The sequence below is a fragment of the Agrilus planipennis genome, unplaced genomic scaffold (assembly GCF_000699045.2).
Source record: "Agrilus planipennis isolate EAB-ADULT unplaced genomic scaffold, Apla_2.0 scaffold262, whole genome shotgun sequence".
NCBI lineage: Eukaryota > Metazoa > Arthropoda > Insecta > Coleoptera > Buprestidae > Agrilus > Agrilus planipennis.
This window is the reverse complement of record NW_020442418.1, coordinates 305,231-326,892: the sequence shown is the minus strand read 5'-3', so window position 1 is coordinate 326,892 and position 21,662 is coordinate 305,231. Positions and strand designations below refer to the sequence as shown.

General features: G+C 38.3%; 2 protein-coding genes across 2 annotated transcripts; both read left to right on the top strand.

Moving 5' to 3' along the window:
• Positions 1-1,568: 1,568 nt before the first annotated feature.
• LOC112906290 lies at positions 1,569-10,021 on the top strand. The gene is made up of 2 exons (XM_025980184.1): positions 1,569-2,094; positions 9,541-10,021. Exons 1-2 carry the CDS (start codon positions 1,569-1,571, stop codon positions 9,543-9,545), a joined length of 531 nt encoding a protein of 176 aa, XP_025835969.1. The 3' UTR covers positions 9,546-10,021.
• A 765-nt stretch (positions 10,022-10,786) lies between these two features.
• LOC112906293 lies at positions 10,787-12,936 on the top strand. Its single transcript, XM_025980187.1, has 2 exons — positions 10,787-12,750; positions 12,872-12,936. The coding sequence occupies exons 1-2, from the start codon at positions 11,904-11,906 to the stop codon at positions 12,928-12,930; spliced, it is 906 nt and encodes a 301-aa protein (XP_025835972.1). The 5' UTR covers positions 10,787-11,903; the 3' UTR covers positions 12,931-12,936.
• The last annotated feature ends 8,726 nt before the right edge of the window (positions 12,937-21,662 follow it).

The following is a 21,662-nucleotide window of genomic DNA, read 5'->3' as shown; positions in this document are numbered from 1 at the left end:
TTACACATCATCATTCCTCCAAGAGAAAATTATTAAATAAAATCATCTTACAATACAATCATTTATTTTATATTACTATATTTACAATATTAATTAAATATGTTCAACAATTGTGTTTGCAATTCATTTAACTTCTGCTCCACCTCTTCCACTCTCTTTCTACCTTCCACCACCATTCTACAGCTGCTTTCACGACTTTTCTTCAGATCCTCCAACTCTTTCTCTTTCCGCTTTATTTGTTCCAAAACTGAAGCGTCCTTCATGTCATGGTCCTTTATTTCACCTTCCCGTTTTCGCTTCTCCCGTTGAAGTGTCTTCACTGCTTCTCGCACCTGCTCCACCAGCTTTGAATAATCCAACGGACCGCCCGACACTCTTCTATTGTATGTCCGCTTCTTAGGCTTCATACTTACAGATTTATCGCACCCTACCGGCGTCCGCGATGTACTAGCCACAGGTACTGCTATCCTTTCCGTAGCTACATCTTCTACACATGATCTTCCTCCACCGACTGTCTTCGTGTCCAACTCATCGTTGTGGAAGAACTCCTCCAGCATCGCTGACAGCTCCGATTCGTCCAAGCTAATCACTTACGCATCTGCCGGATCACACTGTCCCAATTCAGCCATTTCACTTAATCTTTTCCTCTATACATGTCTCTTAAATATCTTCAAACCATCCCCACCACCCCCTACAGGCCTCACCTTCTTCATTTTCTCCCACTCACATTTTCTTACGTTGTTATAATCTACTTCGCACACGGTCTTCCTCAGTCTTTCTCCAGACGCCTCTGTTACATCTAAACGATATGATTCGTTGTCCGGACTGCAATACGTCCTTTACGCGATCTGACAATTTAAAACGACATCGTGTCGTAAACGAGTACAGTACCATCCTAATTCGTCGCTACCGACTAAAAAACCGAAATGTGCTACATCTGCCACCTCTTCCGACAGCTGATGTAAAACGTGCAAAATATATGTTCCTCAATCTTCGCACAACGGTCACCTGCGCACCCTACAGCATAAACAAAATTGTTGTTCACCTCTTGAGGAGGGAATCGGTTTCCTTTCCTCCGCTTTCGCTAGCAGGATTGCTTCGTTTCGTATTACGTCCGCGAAATACCTTCTATCGTATATAACGACTTTTTCACCGATGTTCTCGACAAATGCGTGCGTGTTATACGTAATCAGATCCACCTCCACGACACACTTAAAATAAATCTGGAAGTTTTTGGACGTTACGTGCACGAAACCAAACAGGTGGTTGAAATTAAATCCTTCAACACCAACAACAAAGTTGTGACTCAATCCATCGATCTTCCCAATCCTCTACAAAACTTCTTTGAGATACTTAAGGCTAAAGCGTCAGAGTTTCAAGAACGAGAGTCAGGTAACTCATCCTTTTTTAGTATACGTTTCATTTCATTTAACATTTTCGCATTTCTACAGGATGCATTTTAGAAAAGGTTCTTTTCTTTGAAATCAACTTTAACAAGTACAATCCGCTGAGAGCGCCTTCCTACATTCCGTTACCGAAACAAATTTTATTCAAGAAAGCGGTTGTGAATGTGCGAAACGACGAGAAACGACGATCAGGCCTGCTTCGCATGGGCAATTACGTCAGCTCTGTATCCCGCACAAGCGAACCCGCAAAGAACCACTTCCTATCCACATTACTCCCGCACTTTGGACTACGACGGTATCCAATTTCCTATGAAATTAACTGACATACCGAAATTTGAATCGAAGAACCATTGCTCTGTGAATGTCTACGGGACTGAATCCGTTTTGAAAGATGGAAAGTGGACATGGGAAATCGTTGGCCCCCTTTACTACTCACCCATCAAGCGACGGCTACACTTCAATCTGCTCTTGCTCGATGATGATCTAGGAAATAATCATTACTGTTGGATAAAGGACATGTCCCGTTTACTTTCTCAACAACTTTCTAAAACTGGACATCGCAAATTCTTATGCGACGGTTGCCTACAATACTTCTCCACTTTACCTCACCTACATCGTCATCAGCAGCATGACTGTAATCATGTCTACACCAGCCTTCCCAACGGTGATTTCAAGATGGATAAGATGGGTAGGTTTGTCCCCAATCACATTTTAAAATTTGAAAATTATCAGAAACGTATCAAAGTACCATTTGTTGTATACGCAGACTTTGAAACCGTACTGCGACCAATTCACACATGTTTTCATGACCCTAATAAGACTGCCACCACATCCACCCACAAACATCAACCTCATTCCTTTGCTTATTTGATGAAGTGCTCCTTCGATGATTCCCTCTCGAAATTCAGATCGTATCGAGGCCCCGATTGCGCCAATCAATTCGTTACAACTCTCGATCGAGATGTTTATGATATTTATCATCGATATTTGAAGATCGTTTCTCCCATGATACCCCTGACAGATGAAGAAATACGTCTCTTCTCTGACGCTACCTCTTGCAATATTTGCGAAGAACCCTTTCTGGACGATGACGTCAAGGTGCATGATCATTGTCATTTGACCGGTAAAGTTCGATTAGGAGCTGCTCACTCCAGATGTAATTTAAATTACAAACTACCCAACTTTGTACCTGTTTTTTTCCACAACCTCTCCGGATATGATTGCCACTTGTTTCTAAAGGAAATGGCTGTGAACGATGTTAAATTTACCGTAATAGCTCAAAATAAAGAAAAACACATATCCTTTTCTACATTATTACGAGTTGATTCGGTTCAAACTGAAACAGACGACTCAACACAAAATGTGTTCGTGAAGATTAGATTTCTCGATTCCTATCGTTTCGTGGCTTCCTCCCTCGACAAGCTGTCGGATGAACTTGATGCTCATCAATGTTTGCAAGTGAAAAAATTATTTCCCGATCCCTATCACTTTCCACTTGTGCGACGGAAAGGTGTTTTCCCTTATTCCTACGTTGATGATGTTGCTAAGCTTGATGAAACAATATTTCCACAGAAAGACGATTTCTTCGATAAATTGACTTCCCTCCACGTTTCCGATGACGATTACAAAAGAGCTAAAGCTGTTTGGAATACTTTTTCATGTCCATCTCTAGGAGAATACTCCGATATCTACTTGAAAACAGATGTTCTTTTGCTAGCTGATGTTTTCGAGAATTTCCGACAAATATGTCTCACCACTTACGACTTAGATCCTGCTCAGTATTACACAGCGCTAGGGCTTGCGTGGGATAGTATGTTAAAATTCACTCGCGTTAGTTTACAACTTCTGACTGATATCGATATATTAAAATTTTTTCAAAAAGGGGTACGTGGAGGAATAAGTCAATGCGTTCAAAGAATGCACTTCGCTAACAACCCTCACATCCCCGATTACAACGCGTCCGCGCCTACCTCCTACATTATGTATTTGGATGCTACTAATTTGTATGGACATATTATGAGTCAAGCACTTCCTATTTCCCAATTCCGTTGACTAACCCAAGCCGAAATTGATGAATTGAATGTTCTCTCTTTACATGCTTCTTCTGAATACGGTTACGTACTTGAAGTAGATGTTGAATATCCCCAAAACCTCTATGATTTACATGCTGATCTCCCTTTTTTAGTTGAAAGCATTATCTCTCCTGCTAATGTGAATGGTAAAGTCAAAAAACTGATACCGAACCTTATGAATAAGACAAAATATGTTCATCATTATCTTACGCTTCAACAAGCCCTTCATAATGGACTATGATTACTTAAAGTTCACAGAGTTATCCAGTTTAAACAGTCCCACTGGCTTAAACCATTAATCGATTTAAATACCCGACAACGTAATTTGTCTGAAAATAAATTTGGGAAATCCTTCTTCAAATTACTGAACAATAGTGTTTTCGGAAAAACAATGGAGAATATTGATAAACGAGTTGATGTAAAATTAGACACTCATTGGTAAAATTCTGGACGCTTTCTTGGTGCGGAAAGTTTAATAGCTAAACCTAATTTCAAAAATTCTAAGATATTCACTCCCAATTTCGTAGCCATTCAGATGAATAAATTACGTATTATTTACGATAAACCTCTCTACGTTGGTTTTACTATCTTAGATTTATCAAAAGTTGTTATGTACGACTTCTACTACACCTTTCTTAAACGAAAATATCAACACAACATTTCCTTGATGTACATGGATACCGATTCCTTCATTTTGAAAGTGTTCACTGAAAACTTTTACCGAGACATTACTGAAAATATTAATCACTTCGATACTTCCAATTATCCGCGCGAGAATAGTTTCAATATCCCCATTACCTCATCTGTTATCGGTAAATTCAAAGATGAGTTCCCTAATAATCCTATTAAGGCATTTTATGGAACCGGAGCTAAAGCTTACTGTGTTGAAGCGATTGATCAAATTGTTAAAAAAGCTAAAGGTGTTAAGAAAAACGTTATTAAATTACATCTCGAAATTGACGATTACCTTCGCGTTATTAGGGACGATTCCACCATTATAAAATGTATGAATGTTTTTGTTTCTGACCTTCATACTATGTTCACTCAAATGAAAACTAAAGTAGCTCTTTGCCCTAAAGACGATAAACGTTTCTTGATTCCGAAAACAACTAATACGCTTCCGTGGGGACATTACAATATAAAAAACTCTGAACATTCTGTCTCAAAGTTGAACAGCAAAATTGATCAATTAATCCAAAATTTTAATCAACCGCACACAGACAATTTAACGGTTGGGGAATATTTTATTCAAAAACTTTTTGAAGCTTCTTCACTTCCAGAAGAATCTATTGATAATATTTACGAAAACCTTACATAACAATAAGTGTATAGGCTATATGTGTATATGTAAATAATGCTTCAATATTATATTTCAAACGTTTATCCTTACTATTGTCTGTATAGTCTCATGTGTTTAAATAAACGTCACAATACGGCTTTGCCTTTAACTAACTTTACAAATTGAATTATCTTTCTGAACGTTGAAACAAAACACGGAATGTTTCTGCTGTTACAATTTATTGAGTTATTAACATTAATAATGAGTATATTTTTTTATAATCTTCCATATTAGTTGATGGCCATTTGCCTGAGTCCGGACCGCTTTGCCAGCCTGGAGCCTTTTCCGTTCCTTCTCGTAAAATGTTTTCTTCTATCCAACTCACCACTGTCTGATGACGACCGCTAATGTTCGGACTTAAAGCATATGGAAGCCGCAACAAATTTATTAGCTTAATACACTTTTCCAAATATTTCGGTTGCGCGTAGTATGCCACATCCATTATTAAGTCATCTACACACTTTAGTAGTGTTCTATACGTTTTCTTTACGTTAACGATGGAGAATCTTTTGTTCTTGACCAGAACCGATCCGTTTGTCAAAATTTCCTTTAGAAAATACACATCGTTTCGCGTGTAATTACTATTTGTTTAATTTAAAATGTCTTGGACATCATCACCGGTTATCTCCACTTTTTCACCACATGCTTTCAAAAAATCACTAACGAATGTATCATACCGTCGTTTTATTTCGAATATGAAATACAAAATAACAAACGATGCCTCTTGCGACATTGTTAACCACTTGAATACCTGCTTTGGTACTTCAACACCCAACTTTGAACACACAACTTTCACTCTATCTAAATCATCGGATAGTATTGCTCTTCGTAAATTGATAACGAGAGTTTGTCTTTCTGCTTGATACAACTCGTAGGATAAGGAATCCATTTTTTATATAAATTCTATTTCTAAATCGTCAGGCTCGCTCTCTTCGTTTACTAAATAACTTGTTATTACAAGTTTATCGTATCCATCTTTTAACTCAAATTCTTGTACCACGTTCTCCAACTCTGACGCTACCAAATGTTTTCTATCAAACAATAAACCGTCTTTGAAAAATTGAACTTCAATTACATAACTCTCTACCATTACTACGTCTTTAACTTTCAGTGCGGTAACTAACGATCTCAACTGGCTACATTCACCACGTTTAATGTTATTTATAATCACACTTTGGGGAGGGGGTATAAAAATTCGTAAACGTTTTACCATTTATTAATATAAAAATCTATGACTACATCACAAAGCGTTTCTTTTATGGATCCAGCTATTGTGAGATTGGTCGAGTCCTAACCATTTCACGTAAACCATATCACCTTTACGTCTTAATACTCGCTCCACCAAAAAAACGTCTGGATATGCAGCTTTCTGTAATTCCATACCATAAAATCCTCCTTTTATGTCTTCCCCTTTATCGTCCTTTAAGTAGTACATGATCGGATCAGACAATTTTATACGGCTTATTGTAAATAGTTCGTTGGACCAATTCGGTGTATAACCTTTGCTAAACGATTCACGATATTTACTTATTCGTACCCGGTCCCCCACTTTAAACTGAATTCTTCGTAAATCCACCTTTTTCGGATTGTTGTAAATACTTTTCAAAAGTGTTTCTTCATTTCGTCTATTGACTTTGCTTGGTTTCATTCCGATGGTTCTGTGAATCTTATTGTTGTATTCACTTACTATATCTTGTAATATATTCAACCATTTGTAGGATCCTTGTAAACTGAAGCGCTGCCACATTTTTGATTTTAGCGTTCTATTTACCCGTTCCACAACTGATGCTTTCTTTGTGCTATACGTTGAATAATGGTTAATTTTATGTTTCTGCATTACTTTCTTCACTTGTTCGTTATAAAATTCTTTTCCTAGGTCAGTTTGCATATTCTTAGGAATACGTTTATTTCTTTTGAAAATTAACTGTAAAGCTCTTCCGACATATTCACCTGTTTTCCGTTTTACTGCTTGAGCCCATACAAATTTTGAGAAAACGTCTATTATAACTAAAATATATCGGAAACCTTTATTTTCTCTCGCATACGGAATCATTTCAACTAAATCGGCTTGATGTAGATCATCCAATCCTTTAACAACTACCTTACGGCGCGAGAAATTAATCCTTGCAGGTTTATGCAGTTCTTTCACAACTTCCTCTTTCACGTCAGACATTCCTTTCTGTTGACGACAACTACACAGACGATGCCTATGTTGGTTTAGAACTGCTCGATTTTGTACTTCCAGCTGCTGTTTGTTCTAAAGTATCCAATCTTACCTTAAGATCGTTTGCTTCTTTTTTAATGACTCCACCATTTTCACTAACTCCTTTTCCATGTCTTCCTTCTTTTTATTGCTTAATTCAATTTCTTTCTCTGCAAATTCCATAACTTTCTTGCAGTCATCCTTAATCAATGTCTTTATTAATTCGACACTCACATCTATATCTCTTTTCAAATTTGTCAGAATGTCGCTCTTTAGTTTCTTCGACAATTCTTCGTCACCTTTTCTAACAAATGTTTCTACATTTTTACACTCCACTGTAATTTTTGCTGAAAGGGTGTCCATGATTATGACGCCATTCTTTTTCATCACATCCTTAACCATTTTTGTTATTTGCTTATCCCTATCACTATTATAATTTTCAATTTCTCTTCCCATATTTTTAATTAATATATCCATTTTATGACTAAATGTTTTCATCATCTTTTGATCACTTTTGGAGACAAGTGTTTTTAATTCTTCTCGTAAATCCTTCATCTTTCTATCACCTTCAGTGACAGCGCTATCCTTTACTCTTTCACATTCTATTCTGATATGTTCTGTTGTTAACCTATCCTTTTCGTCTACATATTTTTTTGTAGCTACATGGAAGCCAGCTGTAGGCTCATTCAAGTGTATAATACGTTTATTAGCCACGTCAACAAAATACAGTACTTTGTCGAATGACTTTCTAATAATCACTGTATCATCTTGAGATAAAAGAAGTTTCAGCTTCTTCTCCAAAAATCGTACATTAACAGCATCATGCTCCTGCTGAGGGTCCCCGATTCTTGTTAAGCGGTTATGATTAAAATCGTGAACATTGCTAAATGCTTGTGAATATGATCGTTTTTTTTCTAACGCACGTCCGAACTTATCGATCGCCAGTATCTAACTAACAACCCCTCCGAATCGTTTATTCGATTATATTAGACTCCCGCAACTCTTCTAAAATTGATTGCATTTCGTTTTCATGATTTGTGTTGCCTGCTTGTTGAGAAGCAACCAATAACTTTAAACGATCACACAATTCATTAACATCATCAAAATATTTGTATTCTATCGGTTTTTCGTTGTAAGTCAACAACGATAAGCCTCCACCTTTAGAAGGCTTCGTTGTTTGCTGCCTTAAATTGTATACTGCTCCCGTACGTTTTAATATATCCGCATAGTCTCTCCGTTCTTTAATTGATGTCGGATATTCAGAACTTAATTTAAACAGTTGCTCGTATAATCCCACAGTACCTGTGTATTTAAATTTTCCATCGATTACGACGTCTGATCCATCAAAATCTATTTCAGAATCACCGATAAAAAATTTATTTGTGTCCCATTCGTATCGAACTTTGTCAAGACGGGGATTCACAACGTCAGTGTTAAATCTATCACCTTCATAGTCTTTAATAATTCCTTCTATATAGTCACGAGGTAGAGGATCGAATTCCTCCAAATATTCTCCAAATCGAGAGCTATTGATATAATCTATATATGCTTTTTTTAATTGTTCGAACTCACTGTCATCCCTTCTTGGGTCAACTTCATATACACTTTCTTCCCTTAAGAAGGAAGGAGGACCTTGAAGTATGGTAGCTGGAGCATTCGAAGGATCAAGTTTTCTAATTTTTATTGGAGTTGATGATGCTGGAATATCAACTTTCGACCAATTAACAACCTCTGGTTTTAATTCCTTTTTGATCTCTTCACCCAACTCAGATTTCAAGTGAAGAAGCGATTTTGTAATTGGTTGATAAGCTTGTTGCAATAGAAGATTCTGTCCTACCATCGATTCCTTTAACATTTGCAGTTTCCTCTTTACTGCTTTCCTAACTTTGATTAGTTCTTTCTTTGCTTTCACATCCATGCTGTTGTTATGGTTGTCTTTTAACAAGTGGTTTCATTTATATTACCTACAGTAATATATATTTATCGAATCCTATGCGATATCTCCCGTCATTTATACCACAATCCTTGTTAATAACTACAAATCCAAATTTTTCTTTCCAACATTCTCCACATATACTTTTAAATTGGTCAAAAGTCATATCTGCAGTAACATGGTCGGAAAAAACGTGTTTTAGATTTAATTCGTCTTGTTTAAACAGTATTATTAAATTAGCATTATCTCTGATTAAATGTTTAGGGATCTGAGCATATGTTTGATTTAAATAAAAAGTATCGATTGAGTTATGCCTTCCCATACTAAAATATTCTCTTATCTTACTCTGATTGTCATTCGCAACATCATCAAAGATGAATACAGAATTAGGTTTCGCCTGTGATGGACCTATTACTTCATCAGAATTTCTAAAGGGAAAATAACCAATTCCAGCAATTGGTTGTAATAATTCATTTAAATATTTATATTTTGGTTGATATAGCGACTTTGAATAAACATAAACGTTTTCAAACCGTAAACCGTTTGGTTGCTCCAAAAGTCCTATAATCACATTTGTTTTTCCACAGTTTGAAGGTCCAGCGACGATGCATCTTATTGTTGATGGTAATAAAGGCCCATGACGATTTATTTTCGCAGCAATGTTGAAGTCGCGATTGGTTATCGGTAGAGCAGATGGATGTTGTACTATCCGCATGTTTCTTCATTATTAAACGATTTTGCTGTGTTAACGGATATATAAATTTAGAGTTAACGTTGCTTATATAGTCAGTTGGTTCGCAATAGTGAAAGCACTCACACCAAACCTAATACATGAAACGCGGCGTTCTGAATAGTATTATAGATAAGTTACCCATTGAAATACACCTCCCAGGTTATAATTTTTGTGGTCCAGGGACACGATTAAACAAACGATTAGCGAGAGGTGATATCGGTATAAATCCTCTCGACGAATATTGTAAATTGCACGATATTGTATACGCAATTTCACCAGACATTTCACAACGTCGAATAGCGGACAAGGTTTTAGCGCATCAATCTTTACGAAGACTAAAGTCATTAGACGCATCTATAGGTGAACGCTTTGAAGCTCTCGCAATTGCTCCGGCTATGAAGACTAAGGAGAAACTTGGAATGGAGCACAAACGACGACGACTGCGTCGTAGTAAAAAAGGTGATTCGATTCCGTTGACTAGAATAAATAAGAGAAAACGAATAAAAAAGGGGGAGTTCTACCGTTTCGCAAATTAGTAACAACTGCGAAACTTGTTCTTAAGAAAAATAAGCCCTTACAGTTATTAGAGGCTGCTAAAATTGCACTGAATCAAATTCGAAAACTTGGAAAACGATCTAAATTTCCTAGAATTATACCCATTCCAAAGACAGGTGGTTTTTTACCGTTAATTCCTATTTTTTCGGGACTATCGGCACTTGGAGCTCTTTCTGGTGGTGCTGGTGGATTGCTAAAACTGAACAAGATTCTAAATCAGGGTAGCAACAACTAGAAGAAGCTAAACGTCATAACACTTCAATGGAAGCCATTGCTCTAGGGAAAAATATTTCCATACAACCTTCCCGTAAAGGTTTCGGTTTATACCTTAAACCGTTTCAACAAAAAAACACAAATTTTTTCCTGAAATTGCCTAATCGTCCTCTAACAGATTCAGATTTACACAATTACATTCGCTATTTACAAATTCCACATTTTCGTGGAATCTTCATGCGTAACGAATTACCAGGAAAAGTTATGAAAGTGGAATTGTTAATTTAGATACCGGAACTGGTACACATTGGACAGTGTATGTAAAACGAAACAGCAAAGCTATTTACTTTGACAGTTTTGGTAATCTTCGTCCACCTAAAGAATTGGTTCAATATTTACAATCTGCTGGACCTTGCGATATCACTTATAACTACAATCGTGTTCAGAACCCTACCGATTTTAACTGTGGTCATTTAGTTTTCCAATTCCTGCAGAAGATTACGTAAATCCTTTTTTAATACAAACCATCAAAATTTCTTCTCTGTATTAAACAGAACGTTAAACCGAAAACATGTCTTACACATTCGCCTTGACTGCTACAACGTCGGAGCTACTAATGATAATAAGTCCACCGATTGTTTTAAGCGATGATGATGAATATCAAATAGCATTATTAAATTTTGAAGCCTACAACAGCATTCCCAATATTGATGAAAATAACAACAAATTTTATTTTGAAGATTCTAAGAAACCAGTCGTAGTTCTTCCGGAAGGATCATATGAAATTGATGATATTAATAATTTTCTTCAGGAGAAATTGGGAGATACTAACGATAGCATTCACTTGTCTGGAGACAATACTACATTAAAAAGTCGTATAAAGAGTACCAAAAATGTTGACTTTACTCCAACAGATTCTCCGGCGAAGATATTGGGTTTTGAAAATAAACTTCTATCATCGCTTCAAGAGGAGTCCGATCATGTAGCTGACATTTTCAAGGTAAACGCAATTTCAGTAACATGTAACCTTGTATCTAACTCCTATATACATACTAATGATGCTACTAAAGGACAAGATGGACATATATTACATCAATTCTTTCCAAATGTACCTCCCGGATTTAAAATTGTAGAGAATCCCACAAGTCTTATATATTTATCTATCAACACACGTGTCATCGATTACATTTCCCTTAAAATAGTTGATCAAGACGGTAATCTTGTTAATTTCCGTGGAGAGCGTGTTACAGTAAGACTTCACTTACGAAAACTATAACATGGTTGCGCGATACAACTGTGTCCAACGTTATTCCAACAAAAATACTACTATAAAACGATCACCACACTCTGAGACGTTTATTTCGCTTACACCCGTTCAGCGATTAACACCGTCTAATAAACAGTTCCTTAAATCTTTGGGGTTGCGATTGAAAAAGGTGAAAAGTTAAAATGGTTGCAGAAATACTAAATGTCACCGAGAAAGCAGTCTTCGACAACGCTATTATTAACGCTGATAAACATACTCATCAACCCTATGCTAATTCAACTTTTAAAAATAATGATACCATACGCATTCCAATAGAAAATGAAGATGTTTACACCTTACCTTGCGGTAGTTTCCTATACATAGAAGGACGTTTACTGAAAAAGGATGGAACTGTACCAACTAATACTACTTTTATCAATAACGGAATTCTATACCTATTTGATGAAATTCGATATGAATTGGGAGGAAAAGTTATTGATCGAGTCCGAAATCCTGGTATGACTACAACAATGAAAGGCTATGCGTCTTACAATGAAAATGAAAGTAAACGTCTCATTAATAGTGGATGGTTGCCTCCTGCTTTAGGTGCTGTAAAAGGAGTTGCCCTTCATACCAGAAATCTGATTGATACAAACGGTTACTTCAACGTTTGTATTCCTCTTCGTATGATTTTAGGGTTTGGAGAAGACTTTCGAAAAATAATACTCAACATACGACAAGAATTAGTTCTAGTTCGCAGCAGTACTGACAATAATGCCCTCTTTTGCTCAGCAACACCGGCTGAAGAAGTTGATGTCCATTTGGATCAGATATGTTGGAAAATTCCTCATGTATCTGTTGCTGACGCTGAACGTTTGAAATTATTACGTTACGTTGATCGCAATTTAAATATGGAACTTTCTTTTCGTAGTTGGGAACTACATGAATATCCCTTACTTAACCAATCACATTCTCACAACTGGGCTGTGAAAACTACATCACAGTTGGAAAAACCTCGCTTCATTATTTTCGGTTTTCAAACCGATAAAGGTAATGATATTACAAAAAATAAGAGTGTTTTCGATCACTGCAACCTAACAAATTTTAAAGTTCACTTAGGATCCACTATGTACCCGTATGATAATTTGAATTTAGATTTTGATCTTTCCAGATTTGCTGTTTTGTACGAAATGTATGTTAATTTTCAACAATCGTATTATGGTAATGTAAGTGAACCCTTATTCGATCCTAAGGAATTTCGAATAATTGCTCCTCTTGTAATAGTAGACTGCTCTTATCAAAATGAAATTGTGTATCGATATTCGTTCAAACTAAACGCAATATACCAGATAAAACAGCAGCTTACTGTTTAATCATTCATGATCGTGTGATACGTTACAATCCCTCTACAAACTTGGTTCAAGAAGTATAAAACCAAACGACTACATCCATATTTCACTTTCTTTACCGGTACTGAACAGTGAGCACGATGACTTTCATACTAGATGTACAAGGTTTTCAATGTTATGAGAATCGATTTGTTTTCAAGTAAGTAGCTATTGTTGCGCTAAAAGAAGAACTGTTATAATAAATAAATTTGGCAATGAAAATACATTGATATTGTACTAAATCAAGTTGGCAAAACTGTATTTTTAATATTGTAAGTTGCCGACCGGATAAAGTTAGTTAGTTGCTGTTCAAGTCTGTAAGCGTCCATTTTATAGAAAAATAAATATCTTCAAACATCGAGTATTATAGTTAATTTTACAACTGGTTATGGGCCCAGAAGCGCTTACCAATTAGTAAATTGATAGTGTGGCATAAAAACTATATTAACTATCAAGTGTGTTGAAAAATCGGCAAAAAGTGAAATTAGTCTTATCGGCGCATAGCGTGGTCAATCGAGAATATTTTCGTCGGGAAGAAAAATACTTGTTACAGNACACACACACACACACACACACACACACACACACACACACACACACACACACACACACACACACACACACACACACACACACACACACATAATACAAAAACCACAATCACATAATTAATACACAAACACATACGCCTGAAGAGGAAAAACACATAAAACATACCCGGTCGCTGTTGAGACATAATCTACGTTCACGTTGTCAACGCAGCACTACCGCTGAGGATGTCAGCCGCAGTAGCTGACGAAACGTCTAGACACAATAGTTCACTTAGACCACGGCCCTATAGCCCGAATCTTCTTTCTACTATAAATTCCGGCCGTGAAAGCCTTTGTTCTTATATGGTGACGTAAGTGTTTATGTAATGTTGGGACTGTAATCTTTTATTGGTGAAGAAGTAGAGTAATGGTAATGGAAAAAGTGTATAGAAGATAAAATTTGTTATTTACAGTGTACTACCCGTTTATGATTTTAATGGAGAGGTGGCGCAGAAAAATGTTAAAATGATGGTAGTAAATTTGGTGGAAATCGACATGGTTCGAAAAATCATAATGTTAAATTTCACAGGCAGATATCTATATCTAGCTATAATCAAAGGTTCTACTACCGAATAAACACCATGCCGCCTTGTAAATTTACAAAACATTCCAAAAATTGTATACAGGAATTTTATGACCTGCATCAAGAAGAACGGTTTCTGAACATATAAATTAGTGTAATTAATGAGTTGGACGAGTGAGTAGTACAAAAATCAGATAATGAGATGTAGTATAAGAACAGAAGAAACATATTTATAAAATCCCTCAACGTGATATATGATGGGGTTAAAAGTGTAAAACGGACCATTTATAATTTATTTATTGAAGCATAAGGAGATGTAATCTTGCAATAAGTTATGTTCTTAAAAGATGCTACCCAACCTAAATTATCGGAATCTAAAAGAAAAGAAAATTAAATTGACAAAATGTTAACACTTTCAAACTTAAAAAATAGATGTCATCATCATAAGGTCATCAGTCTTTAGACTGGTTGGACACGTACCTCCACTCTTTCCTNAAAAAAAAAAAAGTTGACAAAATGTTAACACCTTCAAACTCACTTAAAAAATAGAAGCAGTGAAAAAAAAGTGTTTCTCTTGTGAAATATTTGTTTAACGGTAACTAAAATGATCCCACTTAAAAAAGTATGAGAATAATTCTTTTTAATCGTTAACCCCCATACTTTTATCCCCAGAAAATGTATGAAGGATGGACAATAGTGAGAAAATGTTTTAATAGAAAAAAGTTAGCCCTTCAATGAAGAAAGTTCTCCACCCAGCGAAAGTGGTGAGCCGCTGTTATAAGAAAAGAAACCCCTTTGCCACTGTTAATATCTACAACTCAGTCTACTAGTTGGCACTATCACAATAGCTGAATTCACACAACTACTCCTTTCGGACTTAACGCGCCTGAGCCCCCTCCGCCCACCTCTGGCGCCTGCCCCCCCCCCCAGTAACCCATATCCTAGGAAAAATAAAATCCTAAAAAAGCAGGTATCTTCGTATTTCATCGTTTACAGCTAATGTACTCTCCCTACTTTTTGCTGTAATACCGCTTCTAACACCCCTTTACCTACCCCGTTTTATTTTTAATTTTCTTTTAATTTTGTTTATTTAGGCTTGTGTTTTTTTTTAATTATTATTCCATAATTATTATTACTACATACATACGCAAATTATTATTCCCATACATACTTACGTACTAACTACCATTACACTTAACTATTCACACGCACCTTTCCCCGGGTCTTTAGGTACATGCGCCAACTGCTGCGCCAAATTTTGCGCACCCAAATAGAACCGCTCGTCAGCTGCAGGATTTCTCTTTGAAGACGAGCGACCTTGTCTTCAAGAATAGTCCTGCAGTTTCACATTTGGGCGAGCTCTGTGCTCATGTTACCGCGAACATCACGCTTCTTCCCCAAAGCTGACGTCAGTGCCGCTATCTTTGCTCGCACGTGATGAGCACTTACCACAATTACCATGACGCCTTTTAAACGCTGCATCTCCTGCGAAAGCGTCATGGGGGTGTCGGGAAGAGGTGCTATTGGTAATACGCATCACGGAGCCATCGTCACATCTGTGGCTCATGTACCTTTTCCCACCAGGCCTTCACGTTGCTGTAATGTTGGAGTCGTCGTCGACGGCGGCGACAGCGTTTCTGCTGGGGTCGCCGTGCTTACCAACCTGTTATCAACTATTAATTGTTTATAATATATTTATGAAATACCCATTTACTACATTATCTGCTTAAGCCAGTTTAATAAACAGTACAATTTTCGCTCTTTCCGGTATCTTCTGTCTCACTCACTCTACATCGAACAACTTCCTTTTTTCCCATCGTTTGGAGATGTCCTACCACCACATCCATTCGTACCGTTTCTTACACAACCTATCAATACCTCTACAATCTGTAATTTTACGTTTGTAGATGAGTCTTCCGTGAAGCCGGGCTGCAGTATACTTGCATCACACATACCTCCTGTTGTCAGCGGTCTTCCGCATTTGTAACGATGGTGATGATGTCTACCGTGAACATGTAATACGAACATGAACACTATTTCTCACATTTACAAACCTCCTCATCTACACTGTCTTCTTCGTAGCAACTGCTACACAACACCAACGTTGTATTTTCATGTAAGTCAGCTTCCTTTCGGTACACGTGTATTCGTTAATGTTGTCACATACACTACGCTCAGAATATGTTCCAATGAGCAATTATTTTCCATCGTGTATTTATGCTGCACATAACCCTTCTTTATTCGTCTTTCGCTATTATCTCATATCTCTCCGTTGACTGGAAAAACTGTCGGTAACTGTTTTCAATATTCAAACCTGATCGCCATGACTGTATCCAGTCGTCCTCACATACGTCCGCTCTGAAGTCTGTGCGATACAATATAGGTAGCGCACCGACTTCTATACCATTAAATAATCTTAATGAACGGTTCTCGAACCACGATGTTCTACAAACGAATCCCATGCTGCCTACACCATTACTGATTACACAATATATTTTTCTTTCTATATTAACAACTCTGCAGATCCTCGCTTCCGCCACTCTTATCTTCCTCCTAAAATTCTTTTCATCCGACTCATTCCGCACTCCTCCAAATCATATAAATTTCCACATCTTCCATTCCTTCAGCAGAAGACTTCTTCTCTCGAAAAGACAAATTTCACTCTACAACATGTATTACTGCATTACTTTCAACGGTGCAACGTTAGAAACTACTACAGCACCCTTCACCATTTTTCAATGCAATGGTTGAAAATCTTCCAATGGAGTGGTAACAACATGGACCGTTGCCAGCAAGAAACGCCCGGTAACTTTCTGTTTGGAGATGGATGACTACCTTCGTGACGTACACGCACAAGGAAGCGGTACCATATATACGGTATTTTACATATTAAACATTTCAGTTGTACTTAATAAAATACGTTCTTTATTGAAAGAAATGTAATGTTTGGTATTGTAGCGACCACGAGCGTGATTGTGTGCTATCGGCCATACGTGTGTCTGAGCGGCTTATTGATTCGCCGACTAGCCGCGGGCGCTTTTCTTCGTGTGCGCCGTATCTGTAAACGTGTATGTCGTACCTGCTTTCCGGGAAAGCAATTAAACCGTTCAATGAAAACGAGACTTCTCTGGAAGGCTGGAGAACGTTCCCGAAAGGAGGCAAGGGAGTATAAAAAGGAAGAGACGATCGCCGGAGTAGAGTAGAAATAAATTGACCGTTGCAGAGGTGAATCAAGAGATAAATTGAAAGTGATAGACGTGAAATAAATAGAACAGTGAATGGTAACAGTAGTGTAAATAAATAGCATAATTACCTAAGTTTAGTAATAAGTTAATAGTGTTTTTAAGTTCTTCAATAATAATTAGTGTAAATAAATAGTTTTCTTCTTAAAAGTTAATTTGTTAAACCCACGAACATTACAACTGGTGTCAGGTGTGGGGTAAAAGACATTACAATGGAAAAGAAGTTGTACAGACATTGTAGGAATCTAACCCGTGAGCAGAAATGCAAAGTGCAACATCTACTTTGTCAGAATGCCGACGTCTTTGAGACTGACAAGAATGGTAGGGGAAGGACCAATATCGTAAAACACAAGATCAATACCGGAAATGCGCAGCCTATTCGTCAAAGACCTAGCCGATTACCCCTGCCCAAAAAGGAAGAAGCAGAGCGAATAATCCACGAAATGCAGGAGACCGGCATAATTGAATCATCCTCAAGTCCATTGACGTCACCGGTAGTATTGGTAAAGAAGAAGGATGGAACAACCCGTTTTTGTGTGGATTACCGCCAGCTCAACAACGTAACTAAGAAAGATAGTTATCCACTACCACGGATTGATGACACCTTGGATATGCTTTCTGGTTCGAAAATGTTTTCCACACTCGACTTGAAAAGCGGATAGTGGCATGTTGCTTTACATGCTGCCGACAAGGAAAAGACCGCATTCTCGATCGGCACGGGCCTTTGGCAGTTTACAGTTATGCCTTTTGATTTATGTAATGCCCCGCCGACGTTTGAAAGGTTGATGGAGAAAATCTTGAGTTATCAAATTGGAAAGACCTGCTTGGTATACCTGGATGACATCATAGTGATTGGAAGCACCTTTAATGAACATCTACAGAATTTGCAAGCGGTATTCCAGCGGTTACGCGAGATCAATTTGAAACTCAGCCCGAAAAAGTGCCATCTTTTCCTCGAGGAAGTTTCTTACTTGGGTCATGTTGTATCAGCGAAGGGCGTGGTCGCGGATCCAGAGAAGATAAAGGCCGTGAAAGAATGGTCAGTGCCTGAAAATGTCCACGACTTAAGAAGCTTCTTGGGATTGTGCACTTATTATCGTCGCTATGTTTATGAATTCGCCAATATCGCCAAACCTTTGACACTTTTAACCGAGAGTGAGCGCAAATTTCATTGGGATTCGGATTGCCAAACGGCATTTGACACTTTGAAGCAGGCTTTAATCACAGCCCCCATACTGGTATATCCTCGGCCCAATGGAATGTTCATTTTGGACACCGACGCCAGCAATGTGGGAATGGGAGCCGTTCTTTCGCAGTTACAAGATGGCCAAGAGAAGGTAATCGGCTATTTTAGCAAGACCTTTTCAAAAGCCGAAAGAAACTACTGCGTCACTAGGCGAGAGATGCTGGCTGTAGTAAAAGGTGTAGAACATTTTTATAAATACCTGTATGCACGAAAATTCACCCTACGCACCGATCATGCAGCTTTAAAGTGGCTTCTGAACTTCAAGAATCCGGAGGGCCAGGTAGCTCGATGGATTGAGAAGCTACAGGAATATGATTTTGACGTGGAGCACCGGCCTGGAACCGGACACAAGAATGCCGATGCACCTTCCAGAAGATCTTGTCAAGCAGACTGCAAGCAGTGTGATCGAATGGAAAAGAACGAAGAGGCAATTCGACGCGTCACGGTAGTCGATGACGAATGGTAACCTGACAATATAAAACACGATTAAGAAAACGACCCGGACTTGGAGAAGATAATGGAATGGAAAAAAGACGGAAAACGGCCAACGTGGCAGCAAGTTTCTTCCTGTACCCAAGTACTAAAATCGTTATGGGCTCAGTGGGATTTAATGGTATTGGAAGATGGAATTCTGAAGCGTGTTTTTGAAAGTCCAGATGGAGAGGAAGATAGGAAGCAACTGGTTATTTCTCGAAACAAGGTTAGAGAGGTGTTGAAGTATTTCATGATGGATCATCTGGTGGCCATTTTGGAGTAAATAAGACGCTTGGGAAAGTTCGAGAGCGATTTTATTGGGTGAACTGTAAGGAAGATGTCAAGAATTGGTGTAAGAAGTGTACCACCTGTGCCGCGAGTAATAGACCACAGAAAAGGCCAAGGGCACCAATGCGTCAATACAATGTCGATGGCCCCTTCGAACGAATCGCAATCGATGTGGCGGGTCCATTCCCAGAGTCCGAGAAAGGGAACAAGTACATCGTGGTCGTTATGGACTATTTTACCAAGTGGGTTGAAGCCTATGCCCTTCCGAACCAGGAGTCGGAAACTATAGTTGAGGAGCTGGTGAAAGAGTTGATCAGTCGTTTTGCGGTGCTCTTGGAGTTACACTCAGGCCAAGGGAGGAATTTCGAATCGGCTATATTCCGTGGAATATGCGAACTCCTAGGAATAAAGAAAACTCGAACCACTCCACTCTATCCACAATCGGACGGCATGGTAGAACGAATGGACCGGACCTTGATTAAATATCTCTCTAAGGTAGTGTCTGACCACCAAAGGGACTGGGACCGCTATTTGCCTTTATTCCTAATGGCATACCGTTCATCTGTCCACGAAACGACTGGCCAAACACCTGCCAGTGTCCTTTTTGGGAAGGAGTTACGACTACTTCGGCTGTAAACCAGGAGATGACTTGGCTGGAGAAGTTTATGTAACCAACCTCCGAAGAAAGCTTAACGATATCCACGAGTCGGTTCTTCTGGATGCACAGATTGCTAGTCACAGGATTAAAGAAAACTACGACATCAAGGTTACAGAAGGTGGTTACCAAACTGGAGATCTTGTTTGGTTGTATAATCCTCGTTGTCGCCGTGGACTATCACCTAAGTTCCAACAGAATTGGGAAGGACCCTATGAGATAGTGAAGAGGTTTAACGACGTAATCTAACGAATTAAGAAAACTCCAAATGGGAAGCCGAAGGTAGTCCATTTTAATCGCTTGGTGCCATTCGCCGGTGCAAATGAAGAGGAGGCGCGGGCCAGATTATTAAGAACTACTCCTTCCGAGCCCACATTCGAAGAGTTCATGAAGGAAGGCCCCCATGTTAACAGGAAATTTGGAGTGATGCAAGAAATCCGACGAGACCTCTTTGCTATATCCAAGGAATATTCTCTGGCCTATTGCGTTTCGAAGTATCTCAGAATGAGCCGTGGTATCGCGTCCGAGTTCAAACGCAGATTTGGCGGTTTGGAACATCTTGAAGACCAAGTACAGAAGGGAAAAACACTATTGTGCTTGCCTGACGGACGACGCAATATCTATTACCTGGTAACTAAAGGGAGATGCTCTGATAACCCTACTTATAAAGACCTTTGGGACGCAGTAATAGAACTCCGCAGATATCTTCTGGAGAATAACCTACAGAAGCTGGCGTTTCCGAAGCTTGGTTGTGGACTGGATAACCTAGATTGGAGGATCGTACGGAACATGATCGAAGTCCTGTTCCACCGTACTGGAATAGACATTTTGGTCTGCAGTAATAACCCGAATCGGACCAATCGTGAGAAGACCGTGGACTGTTACCTCTATTCCCGGAGTGGATGTCGTGAAGGCGAGAATTGCAGATTCCGGCATGATCCTGCCTAACGGAAAGTAAACATGTTTCGGGACGAAACATCCTTAAGGAGGGGGCAGTGTAGCGATGTTGTTGTGTGCGATCGGGCATACGTGTGTGTGAGCGGCTTATCGATTCGCCGACTAGCCGCGGGCGCTTTTCTTCGTGTGCGCCGTATCTGTAAACGTGTGTGTCGTACCTGCGTTCCGGGAAAGCAATTAAATCGTTCAAAGAAAACGAGACTTCTCTGGAAGGCTGGAGAACGTTCCCGAAAGGAGGCAAGGGAGTATAAAAAGGAAGAGACGATCGCCGGAGTGGAGAAATAAATTGACCGCTGCAGAGGTGAATCAAGAGATAAATTGAAAGTGATAGAAGTGAAATAAATAGAACAGTGAATGGTAACAGTAGTGTAAATAAATAGCATAATTACCTAAGTTTAGTAATTAGTTAATAGTGTTTTTAAGTCCTTCAATAATAATTAGTGTAAATAAATAGTTTTCTTCTTAAAAGTTAATTTGTTACATCCACGAACATTGCAGTATTGATATTCATTTTAATAAAAATAAATGTAATTTATACAATAAACTTTATAACAACTACACATTTTTCTTATTTTTCGTACACCTAAAATACAGTGACC